The 26,927-nt window shown below is 44.2% G+C and overlaps 1 protein-coding gene across 1 annotated transcript in view; it reads left to right on the top strand.

The window, feature by feature from the left end:
• The window catches only part of LOC147443930 (serine/arginine-rich splicing factor SR30-like), a 92,544-nt gene that overhangs the window by 38,969 nt on the left and 26,648 nt on the right, over nt 1-26,927 (top strand). Inside the window, exons 2-9 of the mRNA XM_086526719.1 lie at nt 10,552-10,658; nt 11,050-11,115; nt 11,185-11,259; nt 19,266-19,365; nt 19,440-19,486; nt 19,560-19,617; nt 20,562-20,611; nt 20,688-20,744. Of these exons, the coding sequence (XP_086382845.1) occupies nt 10,572-10,658; nt 11,050-11,115; nt 11,185-11,259; nt 19,266-19,365; nt 19,440-19,486; nt 19,560-19,617; nt 20,562-20,611; nt 20,688-20,744 (540 nt within the window). The 5' untranslated portion in view covers nt 10,552-10,571. The remainder of the gene's footprint in view (nt 1-10,551; nt 10,659-11,049; nt 11,116-11,184; nt 11,260-19,265; nt 19,366-19,439; nt 19,487-19,559; nt 19,618-20,561; nt 20,612-20,687; nt 20,745-26,927) is intronic.

Raw genomic sequence — 26,927 nt, 5'->3', positions numbered from 1 at the left:
TAGTTACAACAATCGTCTCGGGCATGTCATGTAATGTGAAAATCTGGGCCACAAACAGTCTCGCTAAGTGATCCGGCTTGATTGTTTTCTTTACTGGAATGAAATAAGCTTGCTTGCTAAATTTGTGAATAACAATCCAGATACCATTGTGACCACTCTGTGTTCTCGGGAGATCAAAATGAAATTCATTGCAATACTTTCCCAGGGGCGGGTCGGTATGGGTAAAGGCTATAATAATCCATGTGCTTTATGCCTGTCAAACTTGACCTTCTGGCATACCAAGCACTGCGCACAAACTCGTCCACATCCTTCTTGAGTCTCGGCCAAAAGAAGTATCTCTCTACCCCTTTCAAGGTGGTAGCAATGCTGCGGTGGTGGACAGTGGCATTCGGTCATAACCTTTTCCCTCAACTGCTGTGTAACGCACAACATGGTTTTCCTCATCAAGTAGCCATCCCGAATGGAATATCCCGCTACTATCTTCCCATTCCGTATCCGAGTGAAAATATCTGCAAAATCTGTATCTGTGGCATACTGCTCGACCATATCCTCGAAGCTCTTATGATGTATCGCGGAAATAGCCAGAACCAACGGTTTTCGGGACAAAGCATCTGCCACCAAATTCTAATGTCCTTGCACATGGACAATGTGAAATTGAAACTGTGACAAGATGTTCGCCCACCGCATCTGCTTTTCTGATAGCTGCTTCTGTGACAAGAAGTAGCGTAAACTCTGACGGTCTGTGAAGGTAGTAAAATCCGCTCCGAGTAGGTAATGTCGCCACTGAGTAAGAGCGTGGATAACCGCCAAAAGCTCTTTCTCATAAATATGTGCTGTCAATTCCGGCCTTGAGAACAATCAGCTCTCGTAGGCAATGACATGGCCTTCTTGCATTAAGACCACACCTAGACTACAACCACAAGCATCACAATAAACTTCAAATGACTTCTGCAAATCCGGCAAAGTCAAAACTGGTCCTGTAGTCAAAACAGAAGCCATAAACTGACTTAGCAGACATTGATTGTGTCACGATTGTGACTATGTTAACAGCAATACATCTACTCCTAGTTGCAGATACGCGAAGTGCCATGCCAAGGATGACCCCTACGCTTGGATGGTCACACCCCTTCAGGCAAGAGACGTGCCTCTTCGCCAAAAGCCACACTCCTTCGACGAATGGTCACACCCTTCGCTCTACGGGTGCGACTCTTCGCCCAATGGTTGCAGCTCTTCGCCGAAAGGATGTGTCTTTACGTATAAAGTCATGTCTCTTCATCAGGAGACCTGTCTTTTCATTTATGTCTCTTCGTCTCCTATATAAGGAACCCCTGTATCACACATTCAATCAATAAACGCAAAGTCTTCTAAGTCTTGTTTCTGAGTTCAGTTCAAGTTTCTTAAGTCTTAATCATGAGTTTAAGTACTTAATTAAGGATTAGTACCTAGAATCCTTACAATGCTATTAGAGCAAAAAAAATTTCTCCGGCCTTTGGACTTGGCGTCTACTTAGCCTCGTCGTTGCCGACCTTACCCGTGACACTCACCTCGTGTCTTGTATGGCCATAGAGGAAAGATGGTGTACTTCTACTATCAGTACGAGGTAACATTAATTTTTCTATTCCAATTACATAAATAAAGACAGATACACAGGTGTGTGTGGTGTCCCCAGTGACTGTCCGGAAACTTCCTACGGGAGGCCTCTTCGCGTGCTTCTTCACCAGATTGAGAGCCTGAATCTTGGTGCCTTTTCACCTCGAGCGGACACTCCCTTGTGAAGAGTTGCATCTATTTGCCCCTTCAATACTTTGCACAACGCTTCAATTTGCTGAAATCGCTGGCTGCTGAAAACGTCACAAATCGGCTGAAATTTTTGAAATGCTTTGGTGAAATTCTGAAACGCTGGGCTGTGTGAAGCGTTGGAATAAACTTACGCGTGGGTTTTCAAATTAGATCGCTGACTGTGCTTTAATCACCTAGCATACATAGCCTTTTATAATAAAAAATTGCCATGTCATCAACTTATGCCACGTTAGCATAAGGCATAAAACAATAAACCTCTTCGCTGGCTGACCTGCCCCAAAACATTTCGCTGGCTGCTGGCTGCCCCTTCGTAAAAAAAAAAAAAAACTATTCGCTGGTAACTCTTTGCGAGATGAAGTTTACGCTATTAAGCCAGTAGTGCTACATTAAAATACCCCAAAAAATTTCAGCCCCAAAGTGGCCGGCCAACATTGACTGACCTGCCCTAAATTTTTAAAGCCCATGTGAACACACTCAATCACTTAGAAGGCCCCAAAATTATTACGTGCCTCTAGGTGCTCTAGGTGCTCCTCTTCGTGCTCACAGTTGCATGGACGCCGAGGCCAATGAGTTCTGCGTGTCAGTGCCATACTTGAGCTACATTGACTTACTCCCAGAAGAGTCTCTTCCGAAAACCTGTTCCCATAACCTGTTCTTGACCTAGAACTTGCACCTGTTCGAGTTCCTTTTGAGGCGTAACCATGCCGAATTCTCAGGATGGAAGTGGTCAATCTGACGACGCCCTTACTCTTATCAAGGAGCAGATGGCCACACTTTCCATAAGCCTCGCATCACTTCATACTTGCTTGGATGAGATGCAGACGCAAAACACTTCTCGAAGTCGTCCTGCTATTTCTTGGACAACTAATGCAGCATCTTCAACACCTTCTTCCGAAGCTTCAGTGGACGAACCAAACGAACCAGATCCAACTGAAGAGGTAGACAATCATGAACTTCAATTACTTTATAAAATCTTTAATGCTGCACAGAAGAAGAAGCTTGATGTTAAACTGCCGGAACCATACACTGGTCGCCGCGACAAGCGCTTGCTGGACCAATGGCTATTCAAAATGGAGGTCTACTTGTCGAACACATACTTGGTCGAGAGTAAAAAAGTTGCACTTGCTAGTTCTTTGCTCAAGGACATTTCTTTGGTGGCAACGACGGGTTGCTGATGGTAAACACACACCTTATTGGGATAAATTCAGGTGTGCTATTCACAAGGCCTTCGAACCTGCCAATGCGGATTTTCATGCGCGGTCCTCTCTTCGCCGCCTGAGCCAGACAGGTTCCTTGGCTGCGTACATCACAAAGTTCCAAAGGTTAACTCTCGAGATGGAGACCCTTAGTCCCTCTGATAAACTTCACAGCTTTATCGACGGACTCGAATCCAACCTGAAGGACGATGTGCACAGATACAACCCTACCACCTTGGATGCTGCAATTGCCTATGTGGAGCGTCTTGGCGATAATCGGCGCCCTACACGGAATTTTCTCCCTGGTGACAGATCTTCAAACAACGCTCGTTTTTCACAGCGCGATCGCAGAGTCAGCTATGAGCCAAAGTCAGCAACATCAGTCTCAGTTCAGACAGCAAGCAATGCAACCTTATTCAACTTCAAGGTTCTATTCTCAAGATCGATAATCTCAAAGCAGATCCTCTTTAAATATTCCTCCACTTTGATCGTGGTAAAGGACGTGATTTTTCTCAAGCTCGGCATTCCAATACTCAGCAAGGCTCTTTATCAAATGGATCTTCGACTTCAAAGAAGGAAGGATTATGTATAATTTGCGGTGGTGACCATAGATGGTATCAATGTCCAAAGAAACCAAACCCGTCTAATTCGAAAAGAAATTCCAACGCGGAAATTTTGAACAACTAGATTCTGCTAAGGATAAAGGAAAATCAGTGGTCAATATGATTCGTGTCTCAGAGGATACGACTATTCTTATAAAGCATGCTCAATGCAATTCTTCAGTTTTGGAACCTCTCTCAAAGCAAGTTTTGAGCCTTCTTGGAACACTCAATGGTCGCTCCATCAATGTTTTGGTGGACAGCGGATGTTCTAATAATTTCATTAGCGCTCAGATAGTTCAACAGCTTGGCTTAACAACTCAGAAGACATCTCACTTATATGATGTGGAATTAGCAGATGGATCAATTTTGACTTGTGATCAGACAGTTCGACAGTTGCATTTCGAGATTCAAACTTATGCAGAGCAACTGGATTTTGAAGTCGCCTTTATCTTATTACGACATGATTCTTGGTTAGCATTGGTTATTCCAATATGATCCAGCAATTAGCTTTCGAGGACATGCTATCAATTTGTTCAAAGATGGACGTGAATTGACTTTACACGGGCTTTCTCATGCGGAAAGAGTGATTCAAGCCTCACGTGTACTAGTCACACGACATGATACAGTGGATTATGAAGAGAATATGATTACCAATGCAGATGTAGATATTATTATTGATGAATTTTTGAATAAATTAACTTCTCTTGAATCAATTGTTGAAGACAAAGATGATTTCAAGCAAGAAGTTTTTTCCAAGTGATACTTCGTTCCCAGACAAAGATAAGGAGATAGTTGCAAATTCTGAGTCTGAAGACGACTATGCTTTCTTTGATTCTTTGTTGGATGATGATATGCCAATTGCAAGTCATGAAGTGACAGTTTCTGAAGCTGATTCTGAAGAATTTTGGGATTGTTATTGAAAGATGATTACAGCCTCAAGCCAAAATCCTCTCTAGTGATTACTAAAGTTGAAGTTACCCCATCTAAAGAGTACCTTGAGAAGATTTCCTCTTCCCCAAATATTTCGCAGTTACTGGAAGATTTTGAACGAGAAGTCTTACATCGCATGAAGAATTTTGAAGATCAACCTCTTGTTGCAGTTAACCTGATTATGCCAGATTCCTCTAAAAAGTCTTTGAATAATGCAATGACATGGGATTTAGCAGTCAAAGCAAAAGGTCAACGTAGACAGACGGTTCCAATCCAAAGATTCCTTGTGAAACGGTGGCAGTTCTTTCCAATCTTTTCCTCTTGCGAGTTATTACCACTAGCAGTGTTTTCTCGACGCGCATTAGCGTCTCTTCTTTGCAAAATCATAAAAAATGATTCACCTTGCAAGCATCAATGATGACTTACAAAATCTCAGGAAGATAGGATTCTAGCCATAGCATTTTCTGAACGTTCGAACCCGGTTCACAATAGAGCGAACCCTCTTTGATTCTCAGGGATGTTCTCCCATATGTAATTCTTACCATTTTGAAATGGTTGGCGAATTATACTCTTACGAACATAATAGTTCGAATTTATTCCAACAGCGTGTAAATGCTACTTGACCCTCTCATGGAGAAACATATACCGCAACCAAAGGTTGCTACTGTAATGGTAAAAGCACATAGCGTACTCAATGATCAACGACCATCAGAAAACCTCTTCTCCGCAATGAAACTCAAATTCCTTATACCGAACACATCTCAAATAGAGATTCTTGTGTCGGAATATCCTTGCGTGCAAAAAGGCGCTCAAGAGAGTATAACAAACTCCCGTCCAGTTCCTGAAAAGGAAGTTGGTTCATCTCATTCCGTTTAGCAGAAAAAAATTCGACTAGTAGATGACCCACCTTAGCATAGGTCTACGTTTTCGTGTGTTATCCATGTACCTAAAGGTGTACATAATTCTTAAGCTGTGCTAGAGTTTCAGTAAACCTAGGAGATTACCTTCCCTTCGTAAGATCCTTAGAGCGAAGACGCTCAACCAAATGATTTCTCGACTTGGTTCTAGAGCAAACCTGCTCATCAGAGAAATTGGCATTTCAAATCTCGAATTCCACCGGCACATGCCGTAGCCGGCTCTTGCTCCTTCCCTTATAATGAGAGTGTTCATTCACTTGTGCGAAAAGCACTACCATATCTTCCCTTACCGGGTAAGGGGTGTAGGCTCATAGGGTACTCAAGCTTGATAAAAGCTTTTCTTTTCTTGAAAACTTCGAATGGTTCCTTCATAATGTCCTACCCGCGATAGCAGGTAATCTGTTAGGAAATTATCAAATACTAGATCAATCAGTAACCTTCTGAATGGTTGAGCAAACCAATTCATCGCATAAAGCAATGTTTCAACTTAATTCTACTCTTATAGACACTCGAGAGTGATTGTCCCGGTTAAACACATTTATATACCTCGTGCATAAAAGCAATACGTAGTTCTCGAATCCCTCAAAGATTTAACTTTGATCAAAGACGTGCCCTCCCAACTTAAAGTTCGAGGGTCTTTTGTTCAAAATCTCAGGAGTCAATTTGAATGCCCTTACTCCAAACTTTCTTCGGATAGCCACATATCCGTCGAGGAGAGAGAACAAAAATTTGATATTTTAGTGTTCAATGGTTCACGTCCCAATGCGGGGATTAGATTCTAATGTACACTAAGGTGTACACTTTCAACTTTTATTGCTGACTCTACCATCTGCTGCAAAGTATCTTGCAGATGCGTCTACAAAATTTGGGCAAAAGTCCTTCGTTGAATTTCTTCATCTTTCCTTGCTTAGAGAGGGTCAAGAGTGGAGCTACCTTGGCAAGAGTAAACCACTACTTGCTTTGACTCGCTCGTGTTCCTATTGGGCGAACCGATCCCAATCTTCTTGGATGCCTTCCTCAAAGCGAAGTGCAAAAAAAATTTGTCGAAAAATTCAGTCTTGAATTGAATCCAAGTCTTGTTGTAAGTTCCTTGCAGAGCTTTGGTATACCACCAAGTACTTGCAATCCCCTTGAGGTGTTTGGTCACATGCCTCACCTTCGACGTTTTTCAGAAATTGTCGTTTGCAAAAGCAACTTCAAACTGTCGAATGAAAGTGGTAGCTTTCGGGACATCTTCCCTTTCGTCAAAAGTATCAAACTTGACTGGAGTGTTTTGAGGTCTAAAGACCTTCATATCCTTCACGCGAACAGATTTTATGGTCCAAAATAGCAATTCCCTAAATTTTAGGGGATGCTTCCGTTGGACTCCCACTGGTCATCTGACCATCTATTCCTAATGGGACTGCATCCAAAAATGCAATGTAGCCCATCTGTCGGATACTTTCCTTTGGTAACCCCACCTTAGCATTGTGCCTTTATTGAGTTCACTTTCTAGCATCCACCAACTTGCTAAGTGCGATGGGGGGACCTACATGATCTTGAACTGAGCCTAGACATCCTCTTACTATACGACTTCCAGTGCCGACCAACTTTCCGTCTGCAGATGAAACTACTGTTCACATTGGCCATACAATTTTCGATCATTTGCAACTTCAAAAAGAGGGTCTCAAAAATTAAACAAAAATCATTGGAAAGAAACCAACAACTAAGGTTAGCAGTTGCCACGTCCTCGTGACATAGTTAACAGGTGCCACGTCCTCATGAAAGGGCCTCTGCGTCTAGAAAATTAAAACAAATGCTAGGTGTAGCTGGACCTGAGAAGAGCTACGTGTTGAAACCGGCTGAGACCTATCGCGCGCGAGACCTGCTGCCTTAGCCATACGACCCTGTTACATCGCACGACGTGCTGCAGATGACTGCTGCCCTGCACGACCTGCTGTCTGCCCTGTGCGCACAGCCACACCTGCGCACCTGCAGCACTTCAGACATTGCTGAACGTGGCCTGCAACAGCAGTCACGACTACTACCTAGAGAGAGAGAGAGAGAGAGAGAGAGAGAGAGAGAGAGAGAGAGAGAGAAATGAAATGATATATTAACGTCTTCAAAAGGCCAAAATGACCTATGAGACCATCAGATACAAAGTGGTGAATCTAATACAACGTCTGAAGTACAAGTACAAAAAGTACTGAAAGTAAAAATGAAAACTGAAAATGAGTGTGAAATGTGAAATGTGAAAATGTAGAATAGGCCCTCAATGACAATCTGGGTGTCGTGCTAGAATGCCTCTGATCCTCTGTTGGAGTCTCCGTCGATGGAGTGTGCTCCTGTGTCTCGGTCGTGGTCTTCTCGATCTCCCGAGCTCAGTCGTCCTGTCAATGAGGGTGCCTCTCATATGAATGCGGGTACAACCCTGTGCTGGTGGTTGGTCTCTTGGCTCCCTCGATCCAAAGAAGTCTGTGATCTGTCTCTGCGACTGTCGTGCTCCATGTCTCCTCAACAGACTATCTCTATGTCGGTGTAGCTCAAGTAGATATAAGCCAAGGCATCTCTGATCCTGATACCTCATGACTCTATCTAGGGGTCCAAAACCCTCCCTGAATAAGCAATGGAAGCGCCCTCGTATCTCATAATACACAGTGCAGTGGCATATGTAGTGTAGCTTTGTCTCTGGCTCTCTACCGCATAGTTGACATATCCTAGACTCCGGTGGTATCCCTCTGAATCTACCCGTCTCAGTCTCCAGCTGGTGTGAGGATGTGCGAATCTGACCAATAGCACATCGCAGACCATGAGACAAATGAGTGTCCATGTAGCTCGGACGAGTCACAAACCCATCTCCCGAAAGTTGGAGAAGGTGCTCTTTGTAAAAAGCCATCTTCGTGCCCAACTCCTGCATCGGCTCTACCCATGTCCTCCTGGTGTCCAACTGTATTAGATCCTGCCGAATGAGTCTAGTGATCTGCGTCCGTGTGACTGGCAGGGAGGGTGCATCTAGGGAATACTGAAAAGGAGGCAATCTATCCATGCTGAGACCATGCCTCTGAAACCATGAGGTCATCTGCGCATACCAACATGATGCATCTCCTTGCATCGCTAACTGTCTAGAAGACTCAAGAGCCAATCTAGTATATCTGCCTCTATGTGTATCCCATAGACTGTGCATAAAGGACACTGATCTAGTAAGAGCCTCAATCTCAATAGGAGGGGCGGCTACCTCCGCTCGAATAATCGCATGTGGTACGGAGGCCTTGGCTCTAATCATCCGGGATATCATAAATACCATGGGTCTCTCCATGTTCCTCCAACTATCATGATTCACAAATGGTCCCCAAACTTGGACCCCATAAAGCATAGCTGAAGCAACCAAAGTATCAAAGAGCCATAGCTTTGTTCGTGGTTCTTGAAACTGAACCTGCGAACACATCCTCTCTAGCCCTCCCAATGCCGCATAGGCTCTGGACAGTCTAGTCTCTGCTGCTCTCCTCAGAGTAAACCTCGGTCCCGTGAATACCACCCCCAGATATGTATATTCATTTGTGTACTCCACAGTGTCCTGACCATATACGAGTGTAGGTGCCGATCTATTGACCCACTGTGGTGTGGTGTTAAACACCATAACCTTGGTTTTACCAAGGTTCACAGACAGTCCACTATCCTCTGCAAAGTTGTGCAATGCATCTAACTGTCTCTGCATGCCCTTTGGCGACTCTGATATCAACACAATATCATCAGCATATAATAATAAAGGGATCCATGTCCCTGCTAGCTGAGCGCCTCTGTCACCCTCTCTGTCAATGTAGTCAGAGACCTCATCTACATACATACCAAAAAGTGTAGGGGACAAAGGACACCCCTGCTTCACTCCAATAGTGGAATGAATAATGTCAGAAATCCCGTCAAGAGTGCGTACCTGGCCAGTCACTGAGCCGTATAAAGCCATGATCCCCCATATGATCTCTGTGGGTACTCCCAACTTCAGTAGCATGTGCATCAGTCTGGCCCTCGGCACTGTGTCAAATGCTTTGCGGAAGTCCACAAAGCAACAATACATCCGTCTCCCATGTGCCCGACCCTCCTCAATAATGGCTCTGAGTGTAAGAATATGGTCCAAAGTGGAGAAACCCCTCCTGAATCCAGCTTGTCCTGCTGCTCGTATGCCCTCATTTTCTGCCCATTTACTCAGTTGTTGTTCAAGAATGGATGCATACAACCGTGCCAATGTGTGCCCTATCATAATAGTACGGTAGTTCCCTGGCACAGTGGGGTCCCCTGCCTTGAAGAGAGGTACAATAGTAGATAATCTCCAGGACTTGGGTAGTCCCTCACACATGACACGGTTAAACAACCGCGCAAGAACCTCTGACAGTAAATCTCTAGCATGTATCAAGTGCTCTGCCACCAAACCATCATGATCATATGCTCTCCTAGTCCTCATCCTGTCAATGGCGTTCTTCACCATCTCAGTGGTAAAGAAGGTACTAGTGGCTGGACATGGTTCTAGAGGGTCCGGTAATGGTTCTAGAGGGGGGAGAGAGAGAGAGAGAGAGAGAGAGAGAGAGAGAGAGAGAGGACGAGGAGAAGAAAAACAAGAGATCCTTCTGTTCAAACTATGATATAGTTGCAAACAGAAAAGTGATTTTAGGAACACTGGTCCAAAGATAATTGTTCTTGAACACCAATCCCTATCAATGATTAGATTCTATTGGTGAAACCACTTAATGTCCAAAATCACATCACAGCTAATGAAGTTCAACGCAATCTGATGGGTTAGGGTTTCTGTCTAGATCAAAAAAGTAATTGATTACTGATTCATTAAGTAGGGAAAGCGAACTCACCCCTAGAGAGGTGATCCCAGGCTCCAGTCCAACTTTGAGTCAGGGCAAGACTCCTCCTGGCCCCGATATGACTTAACAGTTTTGCTTTAGTATTAGTGCTCTTGGTTTTGCTGTAACTGTGTTTTTGTCAATTGTTGTATTATCGTTTTCAAAAGATGTTCAAGTTGAAGGTTGCTGTTTGTTTGGACTTAAAAAGGCTTTGAGGCCAGGTGTCATTTCTTTGTTTCTTTTCTATGTTAATGTTTCATTGAATCGTGTGTTTTGTCTGAAGGTCCTCAATCCATTTAGATAATGAGTCGGAATCTGAGCTGCACAATATATGTGGGAAACTTGCCAGGAGATGTGCGAGAGGAAGAAGTTGAAGACTTGTTCCGTAAGGTTTGGTGCCTTCTGATACTTCATCGACCTTAAGGTTTCCGTGCATATTCAGGGTTAATTAGCTTAGTGTTTATATATGGTTTAGGGATAAGGTATGGGTGGTTGTCATAGTGATAAATGCTATTATATAGATTTCTGCTTCAGTATGTGTGCGGTTGGAGCTTATTGACCAAACTCTTTCCAAACTCTATAGTTAAAAGATTGCTTCCTACGTTCTCATGGAAAGAGCTGGGACATGGATTTTTAGTTCACATAAATATTTGGATTATTTGAGAGTGGAGAGGAGCCCAATGGTCAAGCTTTTGTAGGTATGACAAATAAGCTGACACAATGTGCTTGACTATGTTATGATTGTTCATCAATTGAATTTGACTGACTTGTTTGGTTGCAGTATGGACGAATTGTGGATATCGACTTGAAGCTGCCGCCACGGTCTCCAGCTTTTTGCTTTGTAGAGGTAAGTTGTTTACTTTTATGGAAAGTATTTACATACGGAAGAGACAACCATTTATGTGTACACTTACAGTTTGAAGATGCTCGAGATGCTGAGGATGCCGTGAGAGGTCGGGATGGTATTAAGTATGATGGAAGCACCATTCGGGTAAGAAACATTGGTAGACTTTATACTTATGAATGGAAAGAAATTTTCTTAGAAGCAATTAGTTGACTGTTAAGTGATTAGCTCAAAGAAACAAGTGCGGTTTGCTTATGGTTCCATGGAGCTATACCTTGATTTACCCTTTACAATTGAGCTTCAATGATAGCCTCGGGATGGACCACTTCATCTTTTGGTAGGTCATGCAATTGAATAGAAATCTACTGAGTGAACCACATTCTTGACCCAGGTTGAGAAATTTTTGATGTCAAAAAACACAAATCACAAATTCTCTGCACATCCTTGATGTAACCGGCAAGCCATTGGCAAGGCGGTCAAATCATTGCAACAATGACCGATCTGAACCAAAACAGCAAACACTTGAACTTGAAAGAGAGAATTCCACTCCCAGAAGCTTTTAGTGATTGGCAGAAATAGCTAGCCAATTGTGCCATGTCATAGCTTGCAATTTGCAACGCGATTGTGGTGCAAGATGCAGCATGTTTTTTGGGATGTTTGCACAGTCATCTCTCTCTCTCTCACTCCAATGGGACCGTGGGTGTAGCCACGTCATCATTTTGTGACATTCCCCCCCCCCCTCCCCCAAGAGAAGAGTAAGCGTTCTTGGTTACGCGTGCAAAATAGACATTAAGCAATAAACCAGCTCAATAGACACTAACTCCATGGTATTGTAACGAAAGGGCACCATGTGCCAACTAAAAGAACATACTTTTAGGACTTCAATACAACTGAACTAAAAGAGAGCGAATCCACACATGGAGTGACAGAGTTCCACTCTTAGGCGGCACTGGCCCCCATACTCTAGCGCCCCTTTCGGTTTTTGATGGATCCATGGGACTCGTCACTCACTATAGGAGTCTCCATTTGCGATAGGGTCGGTTGCTTTGCCTTAGCCATTCACATCAATTGCGGTGATTATGGCGAATTTAGTTATCACATCCAGATTGCACGAATCTCTAATTGATGTCTTGATGCACTCAATCTCGTCATTACTTTTTTTTTTGTTCAAGAAAAAGATCCTTCCTTTAGCTAAGAAACCTGCCCAATGGGCTACAAAGTGCCCCTACTAGAGAGGGCTACATCAAAATGTGGGGAGACTCTCCCACTGAAAAAACAAGGTATGTACAATGATGGATAAATCAAGATATGGGATGAGGAAACAATCACAGTTGTGGGCAATACTGCCAACTAGGCACGCCATGAGCTATGGTGAAGAAGGGCTGTGGTTGCCATGCCAAAGTCGCAAGAAGGCCTTGCGGCGCTCCTGCATGCAATCGGAGCTGCCCTGAAGGCTTTCAAACTGTCCCTTGAGTGTATGGATCTGCTTCAGCCAGATGTCACGTACCAGACAAACCTCGACCAATGAAAATAGAAAGAAAAAGAATCCCCAGAAAAAGAAAGATGCACGACCCTGATTGACTGCAGAAGAGAGAGCTTACTATCTGAAAGAGAGGAAGTGTTTTGGTTGCGGGGAACAAGGGCACATCTCCGCAAAGTGCCCCAAAAAGGCACAACGAGGATAGACTGAAAATAGGTCAAAGAGTTCTAGAGCAGCGGAAGAACGTGGCAGAAAAGGAAAAATGAAAGCATGACTAATATCGGATTGCATGGGAACCGACCCAAGCCAAATGGATGAAAGTACGGAACTTTGTCGTGCATGGGGCAAAGTGAAAGATCAGGAAGCCCTTATCTTTTTTGATGGAGGAGCCAAGGCCAACTTCATTTCACCTGAATTGGTGGCGCGGCTCAAGATTACGACCGACAGGATGGCGCCACCGGCGGAGGCAGTTCTAGCGGCGCCTGGACGGGATGTAGCCATTCCGCCTATCATTGGCAAACTTCGTCTGCATTGTCAGGGGTATTTAGGGCACAATTGACTTTTACATCATGCCTTTGGAAGGGTGTGACGTCCTCCTAGGAATCCCTTAGTACCATAGGAACAAGACTGTGGTTTGACTATGGGGCTAAGAAAGCGACCTTGGAAAATGAGAAAGGCAGGAAAATTGTACTTGATGTAAAATTGAAGGGCGAGTCCGTCCCTAATGTATCGGCTTCGGCCATTTCAAAATTAATGAAATCCAGTCTCTTTGTTTACTTGATCTATTTGAAAGAATTGAATGATAAACAACTAACGAACATGTTTGATTTGGACAAAGAACGGCTAGAATTTTTGCACACATGTTGATTGTTTCTCAGAAGGCCTGCCAGGCGAGTTACCCCCATCTCGTCGTGAGGACCATACTATAGATCTGATTCCTGGAACCACACCACTGAACCGGCCATCTTACCGTGTTAGTCGAGCCCAGAATGAAGAAATCATGAACCAAGTGGAAGACCTTCTTGAAAAGGTTTTATTGGTACTAGAGAAAGACGGATCTTGGAGGATGTGCATTGACTATAGAGATCTCAATAAAATCTATCAAATTTTTGCAGCAGCATGGTTATCTGATGACTTTGAAGCAGATGTGATGACAGAATGGCACCAGCTTAATGCTGCCACTTGCAAGAATCTGGATGACTACAATCGGAAGTTTTGGAAAGCTCTACTTCCAGTAACTTCCTATAGGTTTGTGCCATTGACAGAACAGATTTTAGCACACAAAGAAAGGAAAGTGAAAGGCAAGGTTGCTAGGCGTTACTTGGTAAAGTTCAAAAACTATCCACCAATGGATGCTAAGTGGATGGAAGAAGGTGAACTTGCAGAATCACCAACTGTGACTCAAAGCAATGGCACAGTGCGAAACTACCACTATGTCATTGGGACAGGGTTCACATGCAGGCAATACATGTGTCGACGAGGTGTTGAATACACGAGGGTTGACAATGAGCATGTATGTGTCGTACATGTGTCGATAGGTGTTGAATACATCAGTGTTGACTATGAGCATGTACGACATAGATGCAAACGAGGACGTTTGAGATTTCAAGAGGGGGGTATGTCACCAGCGTGTGACTACTATCTATCCTTTTTGTTGATTTCTTTCTTATTATCTATTTACTTTCACTTTTTGGAAACACCCCTCGGGAAATCTAACTGCCCTGCATTGCATAGATGGTGTGGAACTGTCCAGAGGGAGTCCAGTCGTGAGGGCAAGAGAGAACTAAAGTTGGACAAGGACTATGGTTAGCCAAGTGGGGTCATTGACTAGCCAAAGTGGAATCCTTTGCTACAGAGGCTACATTTCAGTTCTGGGTGTGGCTGCAGTGTACAAAGGGGGTCAGATGACCTAGAAAGATACAATGGCAGCATCTCCTAAAATTTAGGGAACTGCTATTTTGGGACTTGAAAATGTGTTACCTCCGGAATGACAAGGAGAACATTTTCTTACTCTGCCGTGAAGTCAACTGGGCGACCGGTTGGGAGATTTTTAGGCGGCAACCCCGAAACGGGAAAATGCTTGTAAATGTGCCAAGTGGCACCTTTTGGTGCACTTTCCTCATGCAACAAGAAGTGGCGCTGAATTTTAAGCTGGGAGAGGCTCATTTTCAGTTGTCACAGGTTAAGAGCTATGGAGTGCTTGCTTTCCCTCCTATGTACAGTGCGGTGCCAGGAGTGATGCCCTGCACGCTACGCATTGCCCTCTCTCTCCCCTATGGCAGTATGCTATGCCCCACTAGTGGGCTTTTCAATTGACCAATGTACAGTTGTGTGGGTTCATGCGCGATTGCCGAGGCAAGAGCCTCTTGCACAGGTACTGGATTAGCTAGTGGCTAATCCCCCGCAGGTACAGGTGAATTCGGAGAGGTTTCACACTTGAAATCTCGTCCGATTCAAAGGGCAAGTAGCCCTACAGGTGCGGGAGCTCGAGGACTTGCTAGGGATGCGACCGGCACGTGAAACGGAGCCCGAAACAGTAAATTACAGCCTGCTGTGTATTTTTGCAGGTTTAGGGTTTTGGCCTTAAACGGTCCCTAATACTCCCAGGAGGTTCGGGGACGTGAGGGGACCGTTGTACAGGTGATCTGGCGCATTTTCGGGGCTGAAAACAGAGAATTCAGCGTGCTGCAGTCTCGCCAGGTTTTGCAAAGTACCCGTATGCGTTGGGAAAGTCAGTCAATGCGTGGGAATATTGATTGTGAAGGGTCCTAGTACAGTTATGCTGCTGAAATCGGGCCGGAACAGTTGAAATTCAGCCAAGTGTGTGCGGGGCAGCTTGTAGGGAACCACAACGTTTATTCCCTCTGTTGAACAATAAAGAATACCGAAAGGGGCGCCTAAGTTAGGGGCCAATCTAGTGTCGGTCTACTCATACAGGTGCAATGTAGCAGCCTGTATCCCTTTCCCCTTTGTTGTGTCTTGAAAGTACAAGTAAAGTGGACGACAAATTAAATGGGTGAAAGCAAATAAGGTTTAAGTTTAAAGTCTACCGCCCTTTTTTGAAAGTACAGGCCAGTTTCACTACCCGCACACAGCTGGGCAATCTGAGATCGCAAATTCAGTCGTTCTGGATTTATTGAAGTCTTACATCTCTGATCAGAAGACTCAACGGGAAATTTTTTTGCCCTTACTGGAATTTGCCTACAATAACATGGTTCACTCTTTGACGGGGAAGGCGCCATTTGAGATAATTGAAGGTGCTCAGAAGGTTCCACTCTTTCTAAGCACTAAACACAAGGTATCTGAAGCCGACCAGTACACGAGGGACTTGGACATTGCTTTTGCCAAGGTCCGCGAGGCTTTCGAGAAGTACTATACACTCTTTCTAAGCACTAAACACAAGGTATCTGAAGGCGCCATTTGAGATAATTGAAGGTGCTCAGAAGGTTCCACTCTTACTAAACACTCTTTCTAAGCACTAAACACAAGGTATCTGAAGGCGCCATTTGAGATAATTGAAGGTGCTCAGAAGGTTCCACTCTTTCTAAGCACTAAACACAAGGTATCTGAAGCCGACCAGTACACGAGGGACTTGGACATTGCTTTTGCCAAGGTCCGCGAGGCTTTCGAGAAGGTTCCACTCTTTCTAAGCACTAAACACAAGGTATCTGAAGCCGACCAGTACACGAGGGACTTGGACATTGCTTTTGCCAAGGTCCGCGAGGCTTTCGAGAAGGTTCCACTCTTTCTAAGCACTAAACACAAGGTATCTGAAGCCGACCAGTACACGAGGGACTTGGACATTGCTTTTGCCAAGGTCCGCGAGGCTTTCAAGAAGTCTCAAGAACGACATAAGAAGGTAGCAGATCGACATCGACGAGACTTGAAACTAAAGGAAGACGATTGGGTGCTCTTATGTTTTGAGAAGGCACGCCTAAGGAAACGAAAAGGAAAGGAGCGGCTTTTTCCAAAGCTTAGCATGAGGTATTATGGCCCTTTCCAGATTAAAGAAAAGATAAATGATGTCTCCTTTTGACTCAAGCTGCTCGATACTTGGAAGATTCACAATGCATTCCATGGGATTCTCTTGAAACCGTTTAAAGGTGAGGTGCCCAGTTGATGGGGAGCCTGATGAGAAACTCGAAGTGGAAGAGAGCGAGGATATACTCATCCCTGAACAGATTTTGGCAAACAAGGAAGAAAGATGAAAGGTAAAGTGTTTCGGCGGTTCTTGGTTAAATTCAATCATTCAGGAACTATCCAACATTAGGTGCGAAGTGGATAGAGGAGGACCTACCAGATACTCCTCAGATTTTGGAACTTTACCTTGAAGCATTCGGTTTAGCTACGTCTACTCTAATAGATCTCGCAGATTGGCAAGGTTGAATCTGGTGCAGAGGGATTGCATAAGAGGGGAGTCACTCCGCTCCTTTTTCACAGATTACCTGGATTGAATAGAGTCACTGATGTCCCCTTTGGGTTTCAGGGATACTGTTGGGCTGACAATATTCTGGTGTATGATTTTATGAAACGGATTTCCCAAAATTAAATATGAATGATTTGTACTCTCTTATATGACTTGTTTGAGTGCAGGAATTGAAAGAGGAAATGACTGCAAAATTTCGGTCTCATAAATCTCTATAGACATGATCGCAATAAGGATTAGTTAATCTGGCATCAGTGAGGTCCGGGATGGATCTAGATGCGGTTACTAAATATGTTGCTGGGAGTCACGGTCAGAGATGTGGAATTAATTTTTCTCTGATTGAATTGTCATGTGATGTCATGTGCAGCGATGTGACTGGCGTCTTCGTACAAGTGCTAGATGTGTCGTGTCTAGTGCGTCGGTACTTAGAGTCAGTGTCTGCTAAAATGGTGCCTCTGTCTGTTTTGCAGGCGTAATCGAGGGCGATTACAATTTTTCCAAGAGGGGGGTACGTTACAAAGTGGTGATGTGGCAGGCTGATGACATGGCGTGCTGACATGGCAAACAGGCAGCACGGAGCCGTAAAACGCACTGATGTGGCACTGTACGAACATCGTAAAACGCGCTCACGTGGCACCGTACGGATGCCTGCTTTTTGCGCTGACCTTGCTGACGTGGCAACGTACGGAAATTCCACTTTTTGGTGTTGACTGCTTTTACTGGCAGCTTTGAGTAAAATTGCTTTTAAGTTTACATGCTTTTGGGGCTCTGCTTTTGGCATCCCTTGATACAATAAATAAATCCTCAAGGGTCTCACTTCTCAGAGCATCTGGACGTAGAGTCTAAGAGCGAGCACCCGCAGGAGTTGTACTTTACTCAAAGATTAATATAAAAAGAAATACTGAAAGGGACGCCAATCTTTGAGGCCAATCTCTCTTGGCACGGAACTACGCCGCGGGCCGTGTCGACTCTTGATTTGTGAAGTGTTTTTGAAGGGAATTTCTTTTGTGTCGCGAGACAGAATCTAGACTTGGGGTGTCCAAGTTTGTTACAAATGCTCTTTGAGAAGTGGCCCTGTGGGCACTTTTTAACTTACAAGGGATGCTCAAAAGCATCATATTCAAAAGCATTCACACCCAAAAGCATCTGGTACCAAAAGTTCACACAAACTCTGCTTACTCTGCCAATGCAAAGCATGGAAATCCGTACAGCCTGCCACATCATTAGTGTCAGCACAATTTATGGAAATCAGCCTAGGGTTCAAGCTTTTGATATTATTGGGCTTAGGTCCCACGGCCGGTGCTCATAAGTTCTTTCAAATTGGTAGGGTAAGGTTTTTATGAAAAATCCTAACCCTTTCTATATTATGCCCCTCGGCCACACTTGCTAAGTTCAGTTTAGTGCTTCTTGTCCTCTTGGCCAGCTCTTCCCAATTGGGCACGCCACGTCATCACTTTGTGATAGTCGCCCACCTGGGTCCACGAAGATGTCTAACGAGGGAAGCAAAACTCGTGGCACCGCTCCTCAATACTTATTAGCTCTTGCGGAGCTTGCTGCATTGGATCCTCCATCCAAGGGCTACGTGGGTGATGCTCTTGCATCCGCTGTAAAAAAGCAATGCCCTATTGGAGCCGCTTCTCCTTTTCTCGGGCCGCAGCCAAGCGGGCTGCTGCCTTATCGAGGAAGAAACGACTAAGATCCACAAGGCCAATGGCCGCTCGAGCGGTGTGGCCAAACTTGTCCAAAGCACCACACCCTGCTCTTTAAGCTCTATATCTAGCAGAACGACTCCGTTGTCTATCTCACAAAGTAAGAATCACTGGCACATGATCTGAAAAAGTAGCAATGCGTACTAAACCGCCCATGTCATCACTGGCGTAAAAGCGATCTATCCTGGTAGATTCACCCCTCCTACTCTGCGATCTGACCGAGAGAAAGAGAAGGGTTATTTGAAGGCGCACAAAGCCTGCATGCTTCCATACATCCGAAATCCTCAAACCATTTTAGTAACCACTACCTCTGCCACTGACACGATCATGTCCTTGAAAACATTTTTGTCTGCACCAATATCTAAAAGTTTTCATGCAAAGTTTCTCGGTGATGAATATTTTATTACGCCCTTGCCGAATGCTGGAAATCACTGGAATGTTGACAGTGTAATAGTTTAGGTTCTAGAGCATGTTTCTAGTGAGCCAGAAATATTTCTTGGATAGTTTGTTTGGTTGAGAATACTCAGTTGTACTGAAGGTTGAACTTGCTCATGGAGGCCGTAGTTTCCTTCCATCTGCTGATCGACATGGCAGTAACAGTGGGCGATCTGGCATTCCACGGAGAGCTGAGTTTAGAGGTGCTGGTAGTTATTGTTTCACATGAATCTACTCTCTCATGTTTTGGCAATCTTGACATGCAAGCTCTTTGCAGTGTATGTGTCAAAGCTTCCTTGGAGAGCGTCTTGGCAAGATCTGAAGGTAGTTTTCAAAATTCAAAGCATCTATATAGTTTATTTGTTGTTGTGCTTCACATATTTATGTCTCAATGTAGGATCACATGCGGCAAGCTGGAGATGTTTCATATGCGCAAGTGTTTCATGAAGCAGGAGGTATAGAACCAATCAAGCGTTGGTGCCAAATGTACATCTTGTAGTCATTAACCAGAAAATGCCCAACAAATGTCAAACTAGTAGACAGCGTAACAAGTCTCCTCTGCCCTCATGCGACTCAAAGTGGTAGGAGTGACGTTAGAGGTGGTGCCAAATATACATCGTGTAGTCATTAACCAGAAAAGACCCAGGAAAGGTCAAGCTAGTAGACATAGCATAATAAGTACCTAGTCTCTGCCCTTGTAAGGGTCAAAGTAGCAATTTATGGGCGTTGTTAATGGTTCTCCAGCCAGGCTTAGTGGGCATGTGACACAGTCTGATGAGGCAAATGTGGAGTCAGGCTGTATGTTGATGGAGGCTACCATCTGCTTCATCTTCCAAAACAGTGTAGTATATTTTTCTTGTTCATATATTTTTTTCTGAGAAAACCTCGTCAAAACTTTCATCTGTCCCGACAGTACCCTCTTATTTTGTATGAGGATCAAGGGGCTGGAAGTGTAAACTGTTTCTCACATGTTTTTGTCACTAGTTCCAGTATCTTACAACTTTCGTAAAGTGTAGCTTTTACTGCTCCTTTTGATGGTGTGTTTTACTCTGCTCGTTATAGTCTTCAGAAATTATCCTTACATTTTCAGTATTTTTCCATGCAAGTTCAGGCAAACACGAAAGGTAATGATTACAGTATTTATTATGTTCTCTCTTTATGGAGCACAGTGCATATATTACAGTATTTATTATGTTTTCTCTTTATGGAGCATAGTGCATTTATTACCTGCCTGAATATTGTCTGAAAAGTGGTTTTGCTCCGTGCAACTTTGTACAAACAATATACAATCTTATGTGATCTCGTTTTACCAGTAGGTCCTGTTCTATAAGTACCTCAAGTGATGAAGTTTCTTAGCAAATGTAAATGTTCACACTTTTTTTTGAAATCTCTGTTTCAGGTACAGTCGGTATTGTTGATTACACAAATCTTGAGGACAAGAAATATGCGGTCAGTCATCATTCTGTCATAGCCAAACCTCTGTTTCAAAGTATCAGATGCTTACTGGATATCTCGTGTGCGCTAGATAAGGAAACTTGATGATTCGGAGTTTCGCAACCGTTATTCGCGCTCATATATACGGGTAAGCTTTTTTTCATTCCTGCTTGGAATCTTTTTGGATGGATAGCTCTGGTTGCCAAGTTGCTTAATCCCCACATGTTTACAATCCATCATAAGCCAAACAGAAGCCAAAGGTTTATCATATGGTATGCAAAGTGGCCTGGGCTGTACCATGTTTTAATTAGTCACAGGCTCTTTGTAATGGGCCGGCATAATATGCCAAGCGGAAATCCCTGATACATAATCAAATACTACTGGAACAGTATCAATCACACTTTGAATAACATAGATGACGTGGAAGAGGCTGAGTGTCTTCATAGAGTGCTACCACAAATAAGCACCCTTGGTGGTATTGCTTTTTTATACTAGACAAATACTGTGTATACGGCTGTTGAGTGACACCACTCACCACAATCGGAGTTAGAACTGGCACTCTGGCCACATATTCAAAGGCTATGAGGCCCAAAAGCAGTTAAAAGCTATCTACTGTTACAACTTAAACCCCAAAAGCAACTATGACTAATAATCCACATAAGAGATCTTGATAAAAAACTTGCTCAAGAAAATCTGCCATGTCATCATGTCGTACAGCTAATCACTTGTCCGTACGGTTGCTGGTTTTTGCATTGAAACACACGACAAGATTGCTCTGTACAAGATGCCGGGTCATCAGCTGCAAGTTCTTTCTCTTTTCCTCTGCATCCACTCTCACGCTTACTGAGCATGGTGAGGCCATGCCTTATCACCAAGTTATCACATACCCCCGTCTAAAAGTGTAACTGGCTTGGCACTGACAAGATTGTTATCCCTCACAACACACAAACAGAACAGAAACCTTAATACTTGTAATTCAAAACTCAAAGTAGGCGAGACACGAAGCAGGGGAGTTCCGCTTGCAGATGCATTGGCCCCAACGTTTGGCCCCTTCCATTACTTCTTTTTATATCGATAAGGACAGAGTACAACTGCCAGGGAGTCGCTCTACAATATGTGACCACACACTCAATGTGCACAAGCCTCTCCCAAGGCACAACTTTATAGGTCTTGAAAGCTATGGGGCCCAAAAGCTAGGCACCCCCTAAAGCTCGAGTCTTACCAAGATTAGATGCTTACAAAAAGCTGCTCAATAATAGCTACACAAAAACTGCTATGGCCTGTGAATTGCGGCACAATTTTCGGCACTACGTATGGACAACCACGTCAGCAATCTTTTATGATCATCACTTTAGTGCCACATCATCACTTATGTGACATATCCCCCCTTGAAAGAAGAGTAGCTCAATAGACACTGATCCTATGCTTAAATGCATTTGACCACGTCAAACCATGCACTCGCACAAATATACAAGTCATTGAACAATACACGATCAACATGATGATGGAGATCGCAGTAGACATGGTCGACATGAGACACGTATAAAAGACAAAGAGACCATCATAGAGAGGATGAATATAGAAGGGATAGTAATTACAAGGATGGTGATTGAAGGACTCACGGAGAGCATGATCTCATGGATAGGTACAATGGATATGCTAACTGTGACAACAATGATGAAAGGAGGACCGTATCAAGAGGGATGGACAGATGATGGAAACCGTAGCTCTGCAAGAGGGCATCAATCATAGGAACTTGAGTTGTTCAATGTTTATCAAGGTAGGGATTCATGTGCCATGGATCATGGCTACTTTGTGCAACTTGTCAGCTTCATGAGCAAAAGGAAGGGATTGTGCGTGTTTCGCAGATTGCCACCTGTCGCAAAGATGTGGTGTGCCCAACTAGAAGAGAAAATGGCCGAGTGGACAAGAGAAACTGAACCCAAGAGAACTTTGAAGAAGTTGTGGCCGAGTTTCCTAAAAAGGGGTTAGGATTTAAATTTCCTCACCCAACAACTTAAAGAACTTGTGGAGCATTGGCGGAGGAGCCTAAAACCCTAAAAATTAAAATATTAATCTCTGGACGAGATTTCCATAAATCGCGCTACATGACACATGGCATGGCTGTACAGAATTCCATGATTCGCGCTGTTGTGCTATGTGGTAGGACTGTACGGATTTTTGCAAATTACGTTGCTTGCAGTTTTGGGCAGCTTTCACAAGCTTTTGAGAGCAGTTGCTTTTGGGTTGCACTTCTTTTGAACTATGTGCTTTTGCTCTGCTTTCGGGCATCACTTGTATTGTTTATATGTGTCCCTAGGGTCGCTCTCTTGGAGCATGTGGATGTAGAGTCATAGAGAGAGTTGGACCCTCGGGAGTTGTACTTTGCGAGCATAATAATAAAGAAATCCCGGAAGGGGCGCAAATCTTTGGGGCCAATGCATCTTGGCTCTGAACTCGGCCGTGTTGTGGTCACTCTTCTTCTTCTTCTTCTTCTTCTTCTTTGTCTTCTTCGTTCATTCCATTGTTGGAGTAAAGCAGGGATGCCCACTGTCCCCTACTTTATTTGGTATGTACATCGATGAGGTATCAGATTACATTGATAGAGAGGGTCTCTCTCTCTCTCTCTCTCTCTCTCTCTCTCTCTCTCTCTCTCTCTCTCTCTCTCTCTCTCTCTCTCTCTCGCGTAGCGGGGTAGTTGGCGAGCGAAAACAGGCAGCGAAACAGCAACGCACAGGCCGCGTACAGGTTCAACAGGGCAGCGCCGCAGCTTAGGGGCGCTGCAACTCAAAGCTCGAGAGGGCTGGTGCTGCAGAAAACGGCGGGACAGAGAGCTCAAAGTAGGGTCACACTGCACAATAGGGCGTGCCAAAGGAGCGCGAGGCTGAAGGGGTCTTGCCCTGCGTGCTCCTGCTGAGGCTGAGGCCTACGCGAGCAGTCCTATGCTCAGCAGTCCCACGCGTAGCAAGTCCAGCTGTTCTACGCGTAGCAAGTCCAGCAGTCGGCACCCCCCTTCTTCTACGTGTAGGAAGTCAATATCTCCTACGTTCAAGTTTATTTCATTTTAAGCCTTAAGATAAATTTTAAGTTTAAAGAGATTTTAAGCCTAAGACCATTCTCTTTGCGTTCAAGTTTAAAGAGATTCTTAAGCCTTAAGGTAAACTAGTTAAGTTTGCCATATTCTCAGTCTCTCACCCTAGTACCCTACCCCACCTTGTGGCTTGGGTTCGATGGATCCGTCCACCGAAGGGGAAGGGCCGGGTGTAGATAGCTACACCACCCCCAAAAAAACAACAGCTACATTTAAACGGAGAAACAGAGATACTGTACTATCACCAGGATCCTTACGAGTGGGGAAAACCTCCAGGATACATGATGAACTAATGATGGAGAAGGTCCAGGTGATGCTCAAATCAGAGCTAAACCATATGAGGGATGACATCAGGAAGGAAATGCACGCGAACGCTGAGAGCTACAGGAACTCCATGTATGGAGACATGATGAGAGAACTAAGGAGAGAGATCCGAGGGATACAGAATGAGGAAATTCAGATCGTGAAAATGGAATTACAAAACCTAATCAAGGCCGAAGTAAATGTAACAGAATGCGTTATGCAAAAGAAACTCGATAAGGCAGTAGCAAGTTTTGAAGCATGGAGAACAAATATGGAAAAGCACATGGGGGAAAAAGATGCAATAATCGAGGAGCTGAAAGGAGAACTTGCGGCTTGCAAATCTGCAACTAAGGAGAAGGGAGACGACCAACCTTCGGTGTTGAAGGAGCTCGAGGACATGAAGGATCAGATGAAAGCTCTACGGGAAGGAGATGAACAGAAATCGAAAACGGCATCTTCATGGGCGGAACGTCTTTGTAAGACACAAGAAAAGGTTGATGAAGCAGAGAAATGGATTGAGGATGCGAAGAAAGGGAAGGCCCAGATGCTTGAGACCACACCTACCTCCACCATTATTAATATGACCATTGAGGAAGAGCAAAAAAGGAAGAATCGGGCTCTGCATGTGCGGGTCACAAGAGTCAAAGACAAAGAGAATGTAGATGAAGAAGTGAGGGAACTGCTACAACACATGGGCATCACAGAGCCTACTCACACAAGTGCATGGAGAGTGGGCAAGAAAGGAATCGATGAGAAGGGAAACGTAAAGGATAGGGCACTTATTCTCCGCTTCCCGAATATAGAAATAAGGAAAGAATTTCTAAAGAAGAGACCAACTCTTAAGAAAACCGGTATTTTCTTGGGAGATGACCTTACATTGGCACAAGTGGCACACATGCAAGAGTTGATGCCAGAGATCAGGGCAGCAAGAGAAAAGGGGAAAATCGCCTTTTATAGAGGAGGGAAAGTAGTGGTCTTGGAAAAGCGCTCATCATGACGGTGCGAGACCTATGGGGCGACGCTCCGGATAGCGGCGTGGAATTGTAATGGATCATATAGGCTAGATGTAGGTGCCTTTGAAGACAGCTTTAGGGATAGAGACATAGTTTTCTACTCAGAGACACACCAGATACCGGGACAGCTTATGCCACATGTGAAGGGGTATTTATGGGAAACAACTGGTCGACCAAACAAGAGATCTCTATGAGGTAGCCGGGGTTCAGGAGTAGCAGCAGTCTTATTTAAAGAGGAGCTGAAACCACTACTACAGATTATCAGGAAAGATGAACAAGCAAGGTATATGTGGGTGAGAATGAGAGCCGAGACAGGTAGATTTCTATATATCGCTATATGCTACTTCCCTCCAAGTACATCAGTCTACTCCTCACCTAAAGGACAGTCCCCTTTCTCCATATTGAATAATGACATATGGGAGTTCTCTAGAGATGGAGACATCGTTCTCTTAGGAGACTTTAATGCCAGAACGGCCAACTCTCAAGCAGTATTCTATGATACTTCTGAGGAAATGCTAAGAGAAGTGGATTTATCACAGGAGGGGCTTACAAGAAACTTACAGGATAAAGAACACACTGAATATGGGAGACATCTCATGGAGATGGCAACTACACATGGTTTGGCCATACTTAATGGTCTAGAGAATTTCCCTTTATTTGGGGGATTCACATGCTTCCCGTACAGGCATGGGGCCAGTACAATAGATTATGTCATGACTTCACCAAGCTTTATTTCTAGTATCGAGGACTTTAAGGTGGGACCCAAACCGGTTGGGATTGCAGTGGATCATGCTCTCTTGACCTTATCAATCTCCTTCCAATACAATGCCTCTCAAGTACAAAGGAAGAAGACACACACAAGTTATACTTTCACGCCATAGACTGATTCAATCTATGTGGAAAAGATCTATAATAGGATGTGGGCAGCCGAGCTAGTATATATTGTAGAGGAGATTACTTCTCAGCTAACAGAGATACTACATGGAGTAGCACAAGAGGCATACCCACATACTCCGCCTGATCAGAAGAGAGGATCTGGGAACATGCCTCAAAACAGTTGGTACGACGAGGAATGCACAGAGACGAGAACCCAGGTCCAGAAAGAGCTTACACTTGGGATCATCACATATAAGCAGTCTCGGATTGCTCTTCGGCGTATAGTACGTCGCAAGAAAAGGGCATTTTTAGCCAAATTGGAGAAGGATTTATATCAGCTCTTCTTGAGTCAGGACTCACATGAGGCCTGGCGTTTATTTCACGAGCACTCATCGCCTCCGACAATTACTTCTCCTGAGATTTGGGGTCAATATGTAACATCATTATATATGGTATCTGGACAGCCTCCATTACCAGATCCGCCAGAGCCATGCCCTGCTACTAGTACTTTCTTTACTACGGAAATGGTGAAAAAAGCCATTGACAAGATGAAGACAAGAAGAGCATATGATCATGAGGGTTTAGTAGCAGAACATCTGATCCATGCAAGGGATCTACTTTCAGAAGTCCTTGCTCGTCTGTTTAATCGGGTCATGTGTGAAGGATTACCTTGAATCTTGGAAATTATCTACTATCGTACCTATTTTCAAGTCAGGGGATCCTATGATACCCAGGAACTACCATACCATTATGGTAGGTCACACATTGACCCGACTGTACGCATCCATTCTGGAACAAAAATTGAGTAGATGGGCAGAGAATGAAGGCATAAGGGCAACAGGACAAGCTGGATATAGGAGGGGTTATTCCACTTTAGGTCATATTCTTATGCTCAGAGCCATTATTGAGGAACGAAGAGCAAGCGGGAAAAGGATGTATTGTTGCTTTGTGGATTTTCGGAAAGCTTTTGATACAGTACCAAGGGCCAGATTGATGCGCAGAATGCAAGAGTTAGGGGTCCCCGAAGAGATTATCTGGGGAATCATGG

The sequence above is a fragment of the Adiantum capillus-veneris genome, chromosome 13, assembly GCF_014529385.1.
Source record: "Adiantum capillus-veneris isolate H3 chromosome 13, ASM1452938v2, whole genome shotgun sequence".
Classification (NCBI taxonomy): domain Eukaryota; kingdom Viridiplantae; phylum Streptophyta; class Polypodiopsida; order Polypodiales; family Pteridaceae; genus Adiantum; species Adiantum capillus-veneris.
This window is presented reverse-complemented; position numbering and strand designations above follow the sequence as displayed.